The 19,195-nt window shown below is 57.8% G+C and overlaps 1 protein-coding gene and 1 long non-coding RNA gene across 4 annotated transcripts; one reads left to right on the forward strand and one right to left on the reverse strand.

Moving 5' to 3' along the window:
* Positions 1-973: 973 nt before the first annotated feature.
* Positions 974-19,066, reverse strand: ASMTL (acetylserotonin O-methyltransferase like). 3 transcript variants are annotated; one of them, XM_086386010.1, is made up of 13 exons: positions 18,899-19,066; positions 17,214-17,345; positions 15,921-15,968; positions 13,084-13,148; positions 12,407-12,468; positions 11,041-11,149; positions 9,531-9,912; positions 8,443-8,605; positions 5,909-6,072; positions 4,533-4,665; positions 3,388-3,531; positions 1,926-2,048; positions 974-1,295 (listed from the first exon to the last, which is right to left on the reverse strand). In XM_086386010.1, exons 1-13 carry the CDS (start codon positions 18,989-18,991, stop codon positions 1,075-1,077), a joined length of 1,839 nt encoding a protein of 612 aa, XP_086242136.1. In that variant the 5' UTR covers positions 18,992-19,066; the 3' UTR covers positions 974-1,074. The 3 variants fall into 3 exon arrangements, 2 of the variants coding, with proteins under 2 accessions (XP_086242136.1, XP_086242135.1); XM_086386009.1 differs by having other exon boundaries at positions 8,443-8,779; XR_015158294.1 differs by lacking the exon at positions 4,533-4,665.
* On the forward strand, positions 3,531-5,176 carry LOC147339673 (uncharacterized). The gene is made up of 2 exons (XR_015158299.1): positions 3,531-3,725; positions 3,819-5,176. It is a non-coding gene; the product is annotated as an uncharacterized LOC147339673 (long non-coding RNA).
* Positions 19,067-19,195: the final 129 nt, after the last annotated feature.

Below are 19,195 nucleotides of genomic sequence, written 5' to 3' on the forward strand. Positions count from 1 at the left end.
GTGGAGGGGGGGCAGTGCACGAGCCAGGCTCTGTGAGTCAGTCCTCGGTGTCGGCCAGAGACGGGATTGCGCTATGCTAAGTGGCTTCAGTTGTGTCTGACTCTTTGAGACTCCGTGGACTATAGCCCACCAAGCTCCTCTGTCCGTGGGATTCTCCAGGCAAGGATACTGCAGTGGGTTGCCATTTTCTCCTCCAGGGGATCTTCCCCACCCAGGGACCGAGCCTGCCTCTCAGGTCTCCTGCATTAGCAGGCGGGTTCTTTGCCCCTAGCACCGCCCGCTTGTTTGTGTTCTAAGCAATGAAGAGACAGGTTGTATGTCCGTCAGTCATATTTCCACCTCTCGCCTTTTAATGTTTTTTTTTTTTTTTAACTGCAAAGAGCCCCAACACGAAAAGGAGAGTGAGGCGAATAAGGCCCCCACGGGCCGGCGTTCCTCGCTTCCGCAGACATTAGCTGCCGTCAGCCTCCACCTGGGGGGTCTCGCTCGGGCGTGTCCTTGGCTCGCGGGCCTGCTCGTGGGTGTGGGACCCCTGAGTCCCGCCTGCATTAGGCGCACTGCTGCAACGACCCTTGGGGTGGGTGGGGAGGGGAGCTCGGGTACCCGCCTCCCCGCGGGCTGGTGTTCGGACCCTTCTGGATAGAAAGGAAAGTTTCTTCTAGGGAACCTGGTGTCACGAGGGGCCGCGCCCCCCATGCGCCCCCGGGGCTGGCTTTGCACGTCACTTGTTCTCACTGGGGGCCCAGCCTGGCTGCCACCAGGTGCCCTCGGGGGGGAGGACCGCACCCCCTGGCTTTCCCGGGGGGTCCCCTCTGTCGGTTGCCTCCAGCCCCGGGGCACCCCAGGCCCCTCTCCGAGTCCCCGCGACGCTCTCCCACCAAGCATTCCCAGACCGCGTAGCCTTCCCCTCCAGGGTTAGAGGTCGCGTCTCCTGGGTCCAGGGCGCCCCCTACAGACGCGCGCGGAGACGGCCTGCTTTCCGCCTTCTTTAATAATCGTTGTCCCGCGAGACCCCTCTTCTCTGGCAATCAACCCAGCCAGGCTCGCGCTGTGACCCTCAGGGCAGGGCGACCCTCAGGGTGGGGCCCGGGTCCCCAGGACCACGTGCAGCAGGCCTGCCGCGCACGACGCCTGCACGTCCTGGAAGCCGAGCCGCTGCAGGAGGCGCTGGTACTGCCCGGGGTTCCGGGGGGGCCGCCCCACCCCCAGGGCCCGCAGCCCGGGGGGCCTCCGCGCCGCCCCGCTGGCATCCTCCTCCTCCGCGGGCGCCAGTTCGGCCAGCAGGAGGCCAGCGCCTGGGGAGACAGACACAGAGATAAGGGGAAGGGATGGGCAGGCGTCCCAGGACCCAGCCTGCGGGTGCCCCGGGGGCTCCCCGCGGGAGGACTTCCCTGTGGGGAAGGTGGGAGGAATTCTGTCTGCAGGCCCAGAGCCGCAGCCTCTGCAATGCCCGCTGTGCTCAGTCCCTCAGTCATGTCCGACTCTGCGACCCCGTGGACTGTAGCCCGCCAGGCTCCTCTGTCCATGGCATTCTCCAGGCAGGAATACTGGAGTGGGTAGCCTTTCCCTTCTCCAGGGGATCTTCCCAACCCAGGGATCGAACCTAGATCTCCCGTATTGCAGGCAGATTCTTTACCATCTGAGCCACCAGGGGGAGCCCATGAGACCCCTCCCATACGCATACTGCAGCTGGAAAGCTGAGAAATGAATGACCGACAACTGGGAATCAGCTATGTCCCGGGCAGACGGTAAAGTGGGCACCGGACCGTGGGCTGGACGGGTGGCGAGGCCACGGACTGTGGGCTGGACGGGTGGGGAGGCTGACTGTGTAACACTCATTCGGTTTCTTCTTTTTTGGATGGGAAATTGTCTTTAAGTGTGAAGAAAGGCAAGTGCAGGAAGAAAAGGCAAGTCCAGGGTCTCACCTGGTTTGCAGCAGCCGGAGACCCGGCTCAGGAGCCCGTGGAGTCGGTCGTCCGGCCAGTCGTGCAGGAGGCTGCAGACAATGTACAGGTCTGCGGGCGGGAGGCTGTCGCTGGAAAGGTCACCTGGGTTAAACACAGAAGGGGTGGAGGCGTGGAGGCCACAGGGACCGCTTCTGCAGCCCGCGTCCTACACACAGATGTAACAGACAGCCACACAGCCACACACAGCTACACACAGACACACACAGTGACAGACACACAGCCACACACAGACACACACAGTGACAGACACACAGCTACACACAGAGAGACAGCTACACACAAGCACACACAGTGACAGACACACAACTACACACAGTGACACACAGATGTAACACAGACACAGCTACACACACACAGCTACACACAGACACACACAGCTACACACAGACACACACAGTGACACAGATGTAACACACAGACAGACAAACTACACACAGACACACAGCTATACAGACAGTGACACACAGACATAGCTACACACAGCTACACACAGACACACAGCCACACACAGCCACAGCTGCACACAGACACACACAGCTATACACACAGCTATACAGACACAGCTACACACAGGCAGAATTATACACAGACACACAGCTACACACACATACAGATGCACCGACACACAGAAACATAGATGTACACAGACCACAGATAGATACACACTGACACACACGCACGTGGAAGCATGCATGTGTACACATACACACCCGCACACACAACACCCTGGTGGCCCAGACAGGAAGGAATCCAGCCCCAGTGCAGGAGACCTGGGTTCAGTCCCTGGGTCGCGAAGGCCCCCTGGAGGAGGGCACGGCAACCCCCTCCAGTCTCCTTGCCTGGGGAATCCCATGGACAGAGGAGCGTGGCGGGCTGCAGTCCATGGGGAAGCCAAGAATGAACAGCTAACACTTTTTCACTTTACACACACAGACACAGAAACACACAGACACACACACACAGAGACACAAAGACACACAGAAAAGTACACATATAGACACACAGACATACATATTTAGACACACAAACACACACACAGACCACATATGTGTGCACACAGACACACGTGCACACACTCACAGGCACGTGCACTCAGACACACACAATACACACTCAGATACGAGACAGAAATGCAGAGATAAAGACACACAGGCTGTATACATGTGCTCAGTGGCATCCAGCTCTCTGACACCCTATGGGCTGTAGCCCAGCAAACTCCTCTGTCTGTTGGATTTCCCAGGGAAGAATACTGGACGGGTGCCATTTCCTCCTACAGGGGATCTTCCCGACCCAGGGACCGAACCCACATCTCTTGCTTTGGCAGGCTGGCTCCTTACCACTGCGGCACACTCACCCCGTACAGGAGATAAATAAGGGCACCCAAAGAGGGAGAGCTGGCACACAAGGACGCCGCACTGACCTGGCACAAAGTGGACCCGCTCTGACGGCCGTGCGTCGGTCTCAAAGTCCCCGGCAAGCTTGATGACCTCTGGGAGGGCAAAGATGGTCACCTGCAGACGCGGGTACTCCTGGACAAGCTTGTGGGCCAGGGCGCCCGTGCAACCTGTGGGAAGAAACGAGGGCTCTGGACCATCCTGGCCTGTCTCCAGAGGTGCAGCTGTGGCAGGACCAAATCAGGGCTGTCGGACATGATCTGAGCCTGTGCCCTCACAGGAGGTCAGCCAGTGGGGAGATCTCTGCTGTCTCACACTCAGGACCTTGGAGAGTGGTGCTGGACCAAGCGCTGGCCCAAGCCAGGTGAGCAGGGCGGAGAGAGAGCCACGGGGGATCCTAGAGCAGAGTTCTAGAGAGTTATACTCTTTCCTTCTCTGTTCTGTTGCGGGAATGCAGATGTGATGGCTAGTGCCACAGCAGCCACTCTGGGCCACCTGGAGGAAAGCTCTGCAGAGGATGGGAAAATGCAAGCTGGCAGCTCAGGAGCCCTCCCAGGACCCCAATCCCACTACACCGCTTGGGAAGGCATTTGCTCCTCCTCCGTCCAATGTCCGGGGGGAAGGACTGGCTGGGAGGAATAGAGGGTGTGTGTGTGTGGCATAATTAGACCTCGATAGATGGCAGCAGACAGGTTCCACGGTCCCCTCCTCTGCTTGGCAGCCCCCAGGAAGGAGCTGATAGGACTGAGCCATCCCTGGGACCTCCGAACACTTGGGAATATCACCCCAAGCCCCGCATCCACCCTGGATACATTTAGATCCTTGGGTGGTTTGTAGAGATAAACCCATTTTCCAAGTCTTATTAGTAGGTATTGTGTGTTAGTCGCTCAGTCATGTCCGATTCCGCAACCCTGTGGACCTGTAGCCCCGCCAGGCTCCTCTGTCCCTGGGGATTCTCCAGGCAAGAATACTGGAGCGGGTTGCCATTCCCTTCTCGAGGAGATCTTCCCGACCTAGGGATTACACTTGGGTGTCCTGCCTTGCAGGCGGATTCTTTCCCATCTGAGCCACTGGGTGAGCCTATCTGCAGGTAAGGCCCCTGCAGCTTCGAACAAGAGAAGGAGCGCTCGCAGCCGTTTGCCCCTGACTCCTGTCGGGCAGAGGGATGTACCTCCCAGGTGGCAGGCGGAGGTGAAAGGGGACAGGTCAAAGGCCGTGGCCACGTGCTGGGCGGTCAGCTTGCTGAGGCCGTGCGAGGCCCTCATGAACTGCAGGGTCGCCTCCGTGCTGCACTTGTGGGGGGCCTGAAACGGAACAGGATCTCAGGAGAGACCCCCCGGGGGCCCAGGCGGTGGGCACCCGGGATGACGTTCTGCATGGCATCTCTTGAGGGCAGGGGGCTTTTTGGGCTTCCCTGGTGGGTCAGACGGTAAAGAGTCCATGTGCCGTGCAGGAGACCTGGGCTCTACCTCTGCGTCGGGAAGATCCCCTGGAGGAGATGGCAACCCACTCCAGCACTCTTGCCTGGAGAATCCCATGGACAGAGGAGCCTGGTGGGCTACAGTCCATGGGGTCGCAAACAGTCAGACACGACTGAGCGACTAAGCAAGGGGGGCTTGGTAGGCAGGATGGGGGCAGACTAGATGGGGAGGGGTCCGGGGGACACAGCGAGGGAGGCAGGGGAGGGCAAGAAGACATCTATCGAGGAGCCAGGAACTGCGTCCTCACTGGACACTAAACCCACCCTTGCCAGGGTCTCAGACGTCCAGCTTCTACAACCACAGGGAATAAATGTCTTTCGTTTCTAAGTGAAAAGCTGAGAGTTCCTGAGTCTTGTCCAGCTCTTTGTGACCCATGGACTATACAGTCCATGGGATTCTCCAGGCCAGAACCGTGGAGTGGGTTGCTATGCCCTCCTCCAGGGGATTTTCCCGACCCAGGGATTGAACCCAGGTCTCCCGCATTGCAGGCAGACGCTTTACCATCTGAGACACCAGGAAAGCAACTTGCTCGGTCGTGTCCGACTCTCTGCAACCCCATGGACTGTACAGCCCATGCAGTGCTCCAGGCCAGAATACTGGAGTGGGTTGCCATTTCCTCCTCCAGGGGATCTCCGAAACCCAGGGATCAAACCCAGGTCTCTTGCATTGCAGGCGGCTTCTTCACCAGCTGAGCCACCAGGGAAGTCCCCCTGCCCCCAGACCCACTGAACACCCCCCAGGGCTCTCTCTGGAGGGTCGGGAGCCAGGAAGCAGGGCAGGGAGGGATTTGCAGACTCTGAGCTCAGAAGGCACAATCTCTACACAATCTAACCTCACATAGGAAACAGGGGGCACTGGCTTGCGGCAGCCCCTTCGTGGAGACACCCTCTTTGGGAGCTGTGGGCGGCCAGCTGCCCCCCACGCCGTCCCTAAGAGCCCACATCCGCAGCCTCCCGCCGGGATAATGGGTTCTGACGGTCCCCGGGTCTGGGATGCTTTCGGGGCCGTGGCCAGTCCGTCAGCGGCAGAGATGGCACGTGAGAAGCAGCGTCAGATTCTGGGGTACCTGCGGCAGGGGCTCTGGGGTCCACGCTGCCCCCTCTCGCACGGCCCGGCCCAGGTGCGTGAAGGCGCCCCAGACGGGCCCGTCGTGGTAGGCGGCCAGGCCGTGGAGAGACTGCTCGCCGTCCGACGCCAGGTGCAGGCTGGCCATCTCCGTGTTGCTGTAACCTGAAAGGAAGGAGCATCGTGGGACCCCTGTAAGGGCTCCCTGGACATCAGAGGGACGGAGGGAGCCACTGCTCGGGGTCCCTGTGGTGGTAGCGCAAGCATCGTCCGGCCGAAGGCGTGATGCCCTCGCACACGCCCGACTCTTTGCGACCACGTAGACTGCAGCCCGCCAGGCTCCTCTGTCCATGGCATTCTCCCGGGAAGAATACTGGAGTGGGTTGCCATTTCCTCCTCCAGGGGATCCTCCCGACTCAGGGACCGAACCCGCGTCTCTTGCACTGGCAGGCAGGTTCTTTACCATGGAGCCACCTGGGAAGCCCTTCTATGTATCCACCTGTCTGTTTATATCTGTCAATGGCCTCCATCTCTCTCTCATCTGTTAACCATCTATCTGTCAATCTGTGTATGTGTCATCTACCTGTTTGCTTACTAGCTGTCATCTGTGTGTGAATAAATCCATTTACCTGTCACTTGTCATCTCAGCTCATCTATCGTTTACCCATCGACACATCTGTTGCCTATCCATCAATCCCCCCACCTATCACCTATTTATCCATCGTTTATCTATCTACCCTGGAGAAGGAAAGGGCAGCCCACTCCAGTACTCTTGCCTGGAGAATCCCATGGACGGAGGAGCCTGGTAAGCTACAGTCCACGGGGTCGCAAACAGTCGGACTCGACTGAGCGACTTCACTTTCCCTTTTCCCTTTATCGACCTACCTATCTAGCTATCATCTCTGTCATCAGTTTTTATCTATTGATCTATCAATTTATCTACTGTTTACCCACCTGTCCACCCATCAGCCTGTATTCATCACCTGTCTTTCTGTCATCTGTCCATCCACTTACCCTATTTTCTGTTTATCCGTCTGTCTGTTCTCTATTTATTCATCAGCTATCTGTCTGGTGACCTTTCTATCAACCATCTATTCATCCATCTACTTATCTATTTACAGGCCTATTACATTCACCTATGAATCAACCAAGCAATTTATCATTTATCCATCCACCCATCTATCTATTGGGCTTCCCAGGGGTCTCAGCAGTAAAGAATCTTGTGGCCAATGCAGGAGACACAGAAGACACAAGTTCGATCCCTGGGTGGCGAAGATCCCCTGGAGAAGGGCGTCTTGCAGTATTCTTGCCTGGAGAATCCCACGGACAGAGGAGCCTGGTGGGCTACAGTCCACGGGGTCGCAAAAAAGCTGGCCACGACTGAGGCGCCTGAGCAAGCAGCATCTGTCTGTTATCTGTTTGCTCATCCATGAATCATCTATGTATCCACCATCCATCCATCCACCGATCTGAGCATCATTCTACTATGAATCACTCTCTAGGCATTCACCTCACCTGGCTGCCTACCTGAACAGATAAGTAAGTACGCAGGTACGTTCGCTGTGCACACGCACACACCCTAGGAGCTGTTTCCTTGGGGAACCTTGGCTGATACAACCCCTCTGAGTCCGTAAGGAAGTCTCTCTCTTGAACATCACACACACACACACACACCCTCCTAGTTCCTCCTAAACATCCACACACACACCTGTTTCCTCCTAAACATCTGTTTCTCACACACAGACACACGTTTCCTCCTAAATATCACACACAGACACACACACCTCTTTCCTCCTAACATCACACACACACATACGTTTCTTCCTAAACATCTCTCACACACACACACCTGTTTCCTAACATCACACACACACACCTGTTTCCTCCTAAACATCACACACACAACACAGACGGCTTTCCAACTAAACATCACACACACACCTTTCCTCCTAAACATCAAGTACACAGAAAGACACAGAACTGTTTCCTCCTAAACATCTCTCTCTGACATACACACACAGCTGTTTTCTCCTAACATCTCACACACACACACACACACACACACACACACAGCTGTTTTCTCCTAACATCACACACACACACACACACACACACACACAGAGCTGTTTTCTCCTAACATCTCTCTCACACACACAAACACACACACACACACACAGCTGTTTTCTCCTAACATCACACACACACACACACACACACACACACACAGAGCTGTTTTCTCCTAACATCTCTCTCACACACACACACACACACACACACATACACACACAGCTGTTTTCTCCTAACATCTCACACACACACACACACACAGCTGTTTTCTCCTAACATCACACACACACCCCTGTTTCCTCTTTGCCCCCTCACCCCCACCCCGCAGCTCCCCGCCCTCTGGGAGCCGCCCCGCGTCCGGCACACAGGGCCGGCCGGTCTGCCCATCTCTGCTCAGGAGCCACCGTCAGCTGGCGGCCGGGCCCCGCCTGCGGAGCTGCCGCGACGACACCCGGGACGCCCCCTCACCTCTGTCCGACTTGTCCAGCAAGCCCAGGGCCGCACAGACGTCAAGCAGGCGCGCGGTGCCGCCCACCGAGGCGTCGATTTCGCGGGCGACGTCCGCGGCCGCCAGGGGGCCTCGCTCTTTCAGCACATCGAACACTTGGAGCTTGCAAGCCGCGAGCAGGGCCTGACCGTGACGGAGGGCCGCAGTCAGGCTACGATGCGAGTGACCGATCGCTCGTGACCCCCACGGCGGCGAGGCGGGGGCAGGGGGCCCGGGACTGTCAGAATCGCCGCGCCCATCAGGGACCCTTCTTCTGCAGGGGGAGTTGGGTTTGGGCTCCAGCTTGCACAACGTTTGCTCCAGGGAAGAACACGTCAGTGAGGGTTACGCAGAAAAGCTCTCTCGGCAGAGAAAACCCAACGTGCTTCGGTCAAGGGCTGTGTGGTAGCTCCCCACGGTGCCCACGTCGAGGCCACAAACCCTGGGACCTTGAGGGCAGGCTGTGTGTGCACTTGGGCGCTCTCTGCAGGGCACAGACTCTCCACCGCTCACCACACACCTCACGGGACAGCCTAACCTCCCCGCGGCTCGCCTAACAAAGGAACCTTCCCCGGACGTGGGGCACAGGGTGGTGTGAGCCCCGTCACCCTCAGACACCCACACGGACCCCGCCCCCGCCCTGCCAGTCTTCAGGAACGATGACGTTCACGTCCTGACCCCCAGAATATGCGAGCAAGGCCTTCCGTGCAAATACAATGTCTTCGTAGGCGTGACAGAGTGACGGGTCTGAGATGACGCCCTCCTGGATGGGGGTGGCCCTAAACCCCAGGGACAGGGTCCTTATAAGACACGGAAGAGGAGAGACATGGACACAGAGAAGCCACGTAGAGACGGGAGGGAGGCGGCCACCAGCCCAGGGACGGATGCCTGGAGCCCCCAGAAGCCGGAAGAGGCGGGAAGGACCCTCCCCTGGAGCCTCTGCAGGAAGCTCAGCCCTGGGACCCCTTGATCTCAGACGTCTGGTCCCCAGGGCTGGGGTGGGGGGTGTGTGATGGTCTGAAGCGCCCCCCGTGCTGGGGGTCACCTGATCGCGAAGGCACAGAGGTACCTTGGATGCTTTGAAGCCGTCCATCAGCTCCAGGAGGCCCACGGGGAGCGGGGGCTGGCTGTCCGTCACGCCATTCAGATCCGCCTCCCGGGGGCGGGGAGCCTGCGGCTGCGCCCCACACGCCTCCAGGCCCTCGTTGGCCCGAGCAGGGTCAGAGCCGCCTCCCTCTGCGTCGCTGAGATCCTCGAATGTGTCGACGGCCGGGATGGAGTCGTGCTGGACCGGCCGCGGGGCGCCGGGGGCACGGGGTGCGTGGTACAGGCGCGCCAGCTCCTTGCAGAAGCGGTTCAGCGGGAAGCCCACCACGCTGAGGAAGTCGCCGCGCACGTACTCCACCAGCATCCCACCCAGCGCCTGGATCCCGTAGCCGCCGGCCTTGTCCCTGCGCGGCGGGCAGGACCACAGCGCGGCGGGAAGGAGGAAAGAGATGGACATGGCGATGCTGAGCTTTGCTGGGTGCGCACACCCGGCCGGCCCTGGGCGGCCGTGTGCCGGGGGTGGCCGGCTCCAGGACCAGCCCCCAGGAGCATCCCTCGGTCCCACCCCCAGGACGGGATGAAGGCTCCACAGTGGCTTCTGGGGATGCGCGAGGGGGCACCTGCCCCCACACCAGGCCTGGGTCTCCTGAGGGGGTGAGCTTTGCCCACAAGAGACTGGGGCCCCCCAATGGGGTTTTCCCACATGTCTCTGACTGGAGCCTCAAGAGGAGGACTCCTCGCAGGGGTCCACAGCCCGGGTCTTCCCAGGAAGCTCTGCTGAGACCTCCTTGCAGGGGAAAAGGGGCCCATCCTTTTCCGTTCATACTGACTGAGCCCCCAGCCCTTCTCAACTCTAACCAGCAACCCCCCTCAACAGACCAGGGTGCACAGAACAGCGGGAGCTGGGATATGGGGCAGGTGGAGGGGTGGGTTCCCCCAAAAGACCAGGCTGCACAGAACGGCGGGAGCTGGGATATGGGGCGGGTGGAGGGGTGGGTTCCCCCAAAACCGCACAGGGTTTCCCAGGTGGCGCTAGTGGTGAAGAATCTGCCTGCAACGCAGGAGACACGGGTTTGATCCCTGGGTTGGGAAGATATCCTGGAGAAGGGTCTGGCAGCCCACTCCAGTATTCTTGCCCGGAGAATCCCATGGACAGAGGAGCGTGGTGGGCTACAGTCCACGGGGTCACAGAGAGTCGGACACGGCTGAGCGACTATCACTGATACTGGGTGGGGAGACCAGCCCCACGGCAGCATCTGCCTTACCTGCCCGACCCATATGGGTGCCCTTTGCTGGGGGAGACAGCAGTGCTGTAGGGACGGGGGGCGGGGTAAGGTATCTTTCCATCCTTCCTAAGCACGCTGCCCGGCCCTGGGCACGTGGCGGGCACAGGCCCCCAGTGCGGGCTCAGCCCCGGCCTGTCTCCTGCCCACGGCGGGCATTCAGCACCACTGTTCCAGACAGAGACTGGGTCCAGCACCGTGGCTCCGGACAGACTGGGTTCAGCACCGCGGCTGCAGACAGAGACTCACATGGGCTCCCCGCTGTCGATGTACTCCCACAGCATCTCCTCTGACAGCTCCGAGAATTTCACCGTGGTCTCCTCGTAGAACTCGGACACCTCAGTGTCCAGCTGACCATCTGCAAGGAAGTGTGCACTGTGGTGAGGGGACGCAGCCGATGCCCGTGGGGGCCCGCGGGTCTAACCGTATGAGCCCAGGAGGAGGCAAGCCTGATGCTGAAGCTGAAGCTCCAGTGCTTTGGCCACCTGTTGAGATGAACTGACTCACTGGGAAAGACCCTGATGCTGGGAAAGATTGAAGGTGGGAGGAGAAGGGGATGACAGACGATGAGATGGTTGGAGGGCATCACTGACTCCATGGACACGAGTTTGAGCAAGCTCCAGGAGTTGGTGATGGACAGGGAGGCCTGGCGTGCTGCAGTCCGTGGGGTCGCAAAGAGTCAGACACAACTGAGCGACTGAACAGCAACAAAGCCTGAGCTTTGCATGCGATTCATACACACACACACAAATACACACACAATCATTAATGGGGCATAAAGGATTCTCCACTGTAGACAAGGGAAACAGAGAATAAAACAGAAAGTGAAGTAAAAGTGTTAGTTGCTCAGTCGTGTCCGACTCTTTCCGACCCCATGGACTGTAGCTCTCCAGGCTCCTCCGTCCATGGGATTCTCCAGGCAAGAACACTGGAGTGGGTTGCCATTCCCTTCTCCAGGGCATCTTCCTGACCCAGGGATCGAAATCCCGTCTCTTGTGTCTCCTGCATTGCCAGGTGGGTTCTTTACCGCTGAGCCACCTGGGAAGCCCCCAGCAGGCTCCACGGTGCTCCTTAAACTTCACACCCACCTAGAACCTCAGAACAGGACTTATATGGAAATAGGGTCTCTGCAGACGTGATGAAGTGAAGGGTCCGAGATAAGGTTCCTCCTGGATGAGGACGCCCTAAACCCCATGACAGGGTCCTTCCTGGGGCTCAAATCTCTTTTAAGAAGCTTTAAAAGTTATTCCTCAGGCTTTTTGTGCTTTAAAAAAAAAAAAACCTTTTCATCACGGTATGTCTTAATGCCCGCCAACGGGAGCCAAACTTCTCCACCGTTCAGACCAGAGAGCTCAAAGGCAGGCTCCGGGTGGGTCGTGTTGGACAAGGCGGACTGTCCCCCACACCCTACACGGGGTCTACTGGATGCTCACGATGAACCCCCATATTTCCACGTGGGACCCCAACGTTCCCAGGCCAGGTGGGAGGGCGGGCCCGCGTGGTAGCAAAGACAGGGATGCCCCAGGGCGCCCGGGTCCTCCACCGAGGAGCCCCGGCTGCTCCCACGGTGGCCCTGACTCCCAGGGGAGGTGGGGGATGCGGGCCGCCCAGGTACCTTTGGTGTAGCAGTGGACGATGGCCACGCCCGTGAACACGCTGTGCTCCTTCCCACTGAGCCTGCAAGACACAGCCAGGCCGGACGTGTGACTGTCCGGAGTATCTCTGGAATCCAGGGTGACCCCTGCCCACCAGCCCCACCCTCCTATCACCCGGGCTGCGCAATCACTGAGGAAACCATCCCAGGGGGACTGTGAAGCTTCCCTGCGAGACTGGTCACTGCGCTCAGAGAGGGGCTGGGGGGGTGGTCAGGCCACCTCACAGGACAAAACACAGGACCACGTGGACCCTGATGGGAGTGGCCGGCACCGCACAGAGGACCCGGATCCCGGCCACTCTAGGCCACCCCTTTCCTGGATCCCTGTGTGGTCCTGGGCGTGGACACTCAGCATGACTGAGCCAGGAGGAGACCCTGAATGTGGCGGGGTGGTGTGGGGAGTCGGAGCCCTGTTAAGTCGAGGTCGGTTCAAGGGCACGGCCTGGTCCTCTGACCTGAACCAGGAGGGGCGTCTATGGGAGACAGCGGACATGATGCCCGTGGCAGACACGGGGACGTGATGGGTGATGGGGGGTGGACAGACGGCTGATGAGCAGATGCTGATGGTGAGTGGACAGATGGCGAACGGCCCAGCCTCTGTCCCACGCGTCCCTGGAGGACCGCTGGGACCCACCCACCTCGACAGCATGCGGTAGGCGTCTTGCTTGTCCACCGGCTTCTCCAGGATCAGCCCCCCGACCGCCTGCGAGAGAAACGCCACGGAGAGAGTTGCTTCTGCTCCCCGAGCTGCTCTGCGCCAGCTGCGCCGTCCACCGTTTTAGACTCATGTATTTTTTTTTTTAATTTAGGCGAGATTCGTATAACGTGACACTCATCATGTTAAATGAAACCGTGTGGTACGTTTCCACTGTTGGGTGAGAGTTCCCGAAGTCTTTCATCTGGAACACCCCTCCCCACAAGCTGCTCTCCCCACCTCGTTCCCTAGCCCGTGACAACTGCTGATCTGATTCCTTCCTCAGTGGACTTCCCTATTCTGGATATTTCATACAAATACAGTAATATGTACCCTTCTGCGTCCGGCTTCTCTCACTGAGCACTGTGTGTTCGAGGTCCATCCACGTAGCCTGTGTCAGGGCTTCCCTCCTTTTCATGACTGCGTCATATTCCACTGTGCGGATGGACCCCCATGCTGCTTATCCATCCATCCACCTATCATTCTATTCATCCAAGCATCTACCCATCCATGCATCATCCATCCATCCATCCACCCATCCCTTTATCCATCCAACCATCTATCTAGCCAACCATCCATCAGTCCATCCAACCATCTACCCAACCATCCATCCATGCATCTTCTATCCATCTATCCATCCATCCATTATCCACGCATCTATCCATCTATCCATCCAACCATCTACAAAACCATTCACCCATTCATCCATCATCTATCCACCATCCATCATCCATCCACTCATCCATCTATCCATCCAACCAGTTAACCCAACCATCCATCCATGCATCATCCACCCATCTATCCATCCAACCTTCTAACCATCATCCATCCACCCATCCATCCACTCATCCTTCCATCAACCCATCTATCCATCATCAATCCATCATCTATTCATCATCCATCCAACCATCCATTTATCCATCTAACCATCTACCCAACTATCCATCTATCCATCCATCCATTATCCAACCATCCATCCATCCATCTATCTATCCAACCATCTACCCAACCATCCATCCACCCATCCATCAACCATCCACCAATTTATCCTTCCATCCATCATCCATCCACCCATCCATTTATCCATCCACCCATCCATCTAGCCAACCACCTGTCAATCCATCCAACCATCTACCCAACCATCCATCCATGCATCTTCTATCCATCCATCCATTATCTACCCATCTATCCATCCAACCATCTACACAATCATCCACCCATTCATCCATCATCCATCCACCCATCCATCAACCATCCATCCATCCATCATCCATCCACTCATCCATTTATCCATCCAACCAGTTAACCCAACCATCCATCCATGCATCATCCATCCATCCATCTATCCATCCAACCTTCTACCCATCATCCATCCACCCATCCACGCACTCATCCTTCCATCCACCCATCCATCCATCATCAATCCATCATCTATTCATCATCCATCCAACCATCCATTTTTCCATCCAACCATCTATCCAACTATCCATCCATCCATCTATCCATCCAACCATCTACCCAACCATCCATCCATCCACCCATGCATCAACCATCCACCAATTTATCCTTCCATCAACCCAGCCATCCACCCATCAACTCAACCATCCATCCATCTATCCATCCATCATCCATCCACCCACCCACCCATCATTTATCCATCCAGCCATCTATCCATCAATCCATCTATCTATCCATCCAACCATCTACCCATCCATCCATCCATGCATCTTCTATCCATCTATCCATCCATCCATTATCCAACCATCCATCCATCCATCTACCCATCCATCCATCCACCCACCCACCCATCCATTCACCCTTCCATCATCCATCCATCCATCCACCCAACCATCCATCCATCCATCTACCCATCCATCATCCATCCACCCACCCACCCATCCATCCACCCATCTATCGTCCATCCACCCACCCATCCATCCATCCATCCACCCATCCATCGTCCATCCACCCACCCACCCAACCATCCATCATCCATCCATCCATCAACCCAACCATCCAACCATCCATCCATCCATCTACCCATCCATCGTCCATCCACCCACCCACCCACCCATCCATCCATCTACCCATCCATCGTCCATCCACCCACCCACCCATCCATCCATCCACCCATCCATCCACCCACCCACCCATCCATCATCCATCCACCCACCCACCCATCCATCCATCCATCCACCCACCCATCCATCGTCCGTCGACACACACATCCAGGAACACTGCTGCCATGAACACCTCAGCAACGAGGCCCAGCATCCCTGGGCGATGCTCACCATCAGGCCAGCCGGGGTCTCAGACAGACGGCCATGACCAGCGAGACAGAGCTGCTCTATGGATCACTGTGATGACCCATCCAAAAGCCCGATTCTCGGCGGCCAAAACCCCTATCTTGGGGAGATTCTTTTCCCCAGGTCCCGACCCCCCCAGCCCTGTGAACAGGACATTATTGATACTAGGATCTTTGCAGATGTAACAAAATTTACGAGGAGGTCATACTGGAACCAGGTGCGTCCTAATCCATGATGGATGGTGTTCTCGTAATAGGAGAGACACAGAGCAGAAGCCGTGTGGAGACGGAGGCAGAGATGGGAGGGAGGCGGCCACCAGCCCAGGGACGCCCAGGAATTAGCAAAAAAAGCATCAGAAGCCGGGAGAGAGAGGAGCCTGGGGTGGATTCTCCCCCAGGTCTTACAGAAAGAACCTGCCTTCCCGAGGCCTGGATTTCAGTCGCCAGTGACATGGAAAGCCGGAAAGCAGACTCACCACGATGGTGTCGGCTCCGATGACCACGTCTGGGGCCCGCAGGTCCTTCTGCAAGAAACGCAGACTCGGCTTTAGGCGGGACGAACCTGTGTGTCTTAAACATTTTCACATCACAACGCACGGCACACAGCATCACAGCTTATTTATGGATCCAGTCTTGCTTTAGAAATCGAGACTGGAGTGTCCTCAAGACAACGATCAAAGGAGACAGTGAAAGTGAAAATGAGTCACTCAGTCGTGTCTGACTCTTTGCGACCCCATGGACTGTAGCCCGCCAGGCTCCTCTGTCCATGGGATTCTCCAGGCAAGAGTACTGGAGTGGGTTGCCATCTCCTTCTCCAAGGGATGTTTCCCACCCAGGGATCGAACCTGCATCTCCAGCATTAGTGTGTGGATTCTTTACCACTGAGCCACCACGGGGGCCCCAGTTATATATTACTATATATAATTATGACTTCCCAGGTGGCTCAGATGGCAAAGAACCTGCTTGCAATGCAGGAGACCTGGGTTTGATCCCTGGGTCGGGATGATCCCCTGGAGGAGGAAATGGCAACCCACTGTAGTATTCTTGCCTAGAAAATCCCATGGACAGAGGAGCCTGGTGGGCTACATTCCATGGGGTCACAAAGCAGAGTCGGAAATGACTGAGCAAATAACACTTCACACTTTCATGCTGCTGCTGCTGCTAAGTCACTTCAGTCGTGTCTGACTCTGTGCGACCCCACAGACGGGAGCCCACCAGGCTTCCCTATCCCTGGGATTCTCCAGGCAAGAACACTGGAGTGGGTTGCCACTTCTTCTCCAATGCAAGAAAATGAAAAGTGAAAGTGAAGTCACTCAGTCGTGTCCCACTCTTCGAGACCCCATGGACTGTAGCCTGCCAGGCTCCTGTGTCCATGGGATTCTCCAGGCAAGAATAATGGAGCGGGTTGCCATTTCCTCCTCTAGTATTCTATCCAGAATCCAGGGAATTCTGTATCATAAATTATTCTATTTTATTAGTTACAGTAGCACACAGCATGGTAACACCTCGTGATAGACTAGGTAGGTTGCTTCTTTATCCTGAATGACACTCTGATATGAATTGCCACAGCAGGTTACATACTAGCTAAGTGACAGATAACGTTGTATAAACGATACCATCCCATGAATTACACGTGTCCACAACACAAGGACACTCAGTCGCAGAGAAGTTACACCTATTGCCTGCTGTGAAGGGCACTGATTTACAACAGGTGTGATTAAAACCTGAGGACACCCCGCTAGCAGGAGACCCAGGAAAGGAGCACTTACCTGGTACATCCGGTCGGCCACCTCCAGGGCCTTCTGCTTGGCCGTTTCCACGGCGTACGCCTGCGGGGTGGCGAATGAGGCCTTGTGCAGCTTCTCCTTGAACCTGGACGGGACCACCTCGAACCTGAGGCCCTGGAACAGGATAGAAGAGGGGTATGGGCGGGGAGCCCCAGGACGCTGACAGGTGGGCAGTAACTGAAGGAACCCGCCCAGCCCCCCTTCCCTGACTATGGACACTGACCAAGGGCCGACTCCCGGCCGCTGCGTGAGTGTGACTGGTGTGTGTAGGGGGTCGGGGGGGGGGGTGCTCAGGGACCCTGGTGGGAAGACCTCTGTGCACGCAGAGGCCAGCAGGGCGCTATTGATTGGGGTGCAGCCCCGAGGGGTCAAAGGGCTCCTGGAGAGTCCCAAAGGCCGGCATTTCGCCCTTACAGCGGTCAAACTACTGAGATGATAGAGCCTGCAGGAAAGGCCACAAAAAAGCCACAAATACGGCGGCTGTGTGCAGGGGAACAACTAGGCTGCTTTGACTTGGTGCCCAACACAGGTGACCTGGCAGTGCCTGCGGAAGGCAGGTCACAGACCCGCTGCCTCCAGAGTGGGGGATGGGGTCTTGACCACAGAGGGTCAAACTCCCCCTCCCACACTCGCAGGGACCTCTGTGAGCAGCCAGCTGCCTCTTACTTTTCTGCACACCAGCCCCCTCCCCACCTCCATCGTGGACCTCCCGGATCCCCAGTTAACCCCTGGGTCACACTATGAGACACCCCCGCCTACGGTTCTGTATCCTCGCTGGGAGGTACATAAAGCACTTCTCATTCTGTACCTACCCCCCATCCAGCCCAGCTCACGCCCCCAACCCAGGCAAGAATTTCTGGCTCTATCTGTCCCCCTAGCTGGTATCCTCGCTTCTCTAAACCACCCCCCGCCCAAATAGGGCCGCCCCATGCAGACCAAGCCCTGTCCAGTGGCTCTGTCCCCCTCCCCACCGCCACCCCCCCCCAACACCTGGACAAATCCAGCTCAGGCACACAGACCTGGCCTTGGCCCGGCAACCCCACACTCCCTGGCCAGCAGATCGCCAGGTCACTGAGCCCTGGCTGGAAGACCCTGGCCCGCCCCCGATCACAGAGACCACAGATCTAGACCCTGGTCACTAGGGTCCTACCCTCTGCCTACCTCAGCCCCCAGTCCTGCAGACTCCGGATACCCAGTCACTTAGGCCCCCAGCAGATTCCCACCCCCCTTCCTCGCTCACCAGACCCTCAGTCACAAGGCCTCTGTCCCGACACCCTGCATCTTTGACCCCGTCAGTCGGTCCCACTGCTGACCCCGGGCCTGCAAACACCCACCACCTCTTACATCCCCCCTCCCAAGTCAGTACGATCCCCAATAACTAGGTACTGGCCCTGCAGATCCACCAAGGCCCCTGTCATCTCCCCCGGCGCGCCCCGCCCACGAAGCCTAGGTCATCAGGACCCTCGGGCACTCGTCTCCGACCACCGGACACTGGCCAAAGCCCTCCGCTAACTACTAAGACACCCCCAGTTTCTAGGCCCCGGACCCGCAACTCTGGGGTCCATCCGGGAGACCCGGGTCACGACGCCGGGGATCCCGAGGCCTCGGGTCACTAGGCCCGGGTCCGCAGGCCCGGCACCCCCAGACCCTGGGCCCGGGCCGCTCACAGCATTGCTGAGGATCTCCCGGCGGCGCGGAGAGGAGCTGGCCAACACCACGCGCTTGTGCTGCAGCTTCCCGATCACCGGGCACAGGAGCATGGCGCAACGCGCCCGCGCCGGGCGCCCGGAGACCGGCGGCGGGAGACCAGTGCCGGGGAGACCCGCGTTGCGCGCGCGCGCGCGGCCCAGGTCCCGCCCCACCAGGCCCCGCCCCCTTCTAGGCCCCGCGCCCGGTCTCTGGAGCCACGCCCAGGCCTCATCACCAATGAAACCTCGCCTCACCCCGCACAGGCCCCGCCCCAG

The sequence above is a fragment of the Bos grunniens genome, chromosome X, assembly GCF_055505025.1.
Source record: "Bos grunniens cultivar Pamir isolate PY7600 chromosome X, Bosgru_T2T1.0, whole genome shotgun sequence".
In the NCBI taxonomy this organism is placed as follows: domain Eukaryota; kingdom Metazoa; phylum Chordata; class Mammalia; order Artiodactyla; family Bovidae; genus Bos; species Bos grunniens.

Coding starts and splice junctions, on each gene's coding strand:
- ASMTL (XM_086386009.1), bottom strand. CDS start 18,991: ATGCTCCTGTGCCCGGTGATCGGGAAGCTGCAGCACAAGCGCGTGGTG. Junction 13,149..15,920: donor TCGGAGCCGACACCATCGTG/GTGAGTCTGCTT, acceptor TTTCTCTCGCAG/GCGGTCGGGGGGCTGATCCT. Junction 3,532..4,532: donor CTCCGCCTGCCACCTGGGAG/GTACATCCCTCT, acceptor TTCTTCCCACAG/GTTGCACGGGCGCCCTGGCC.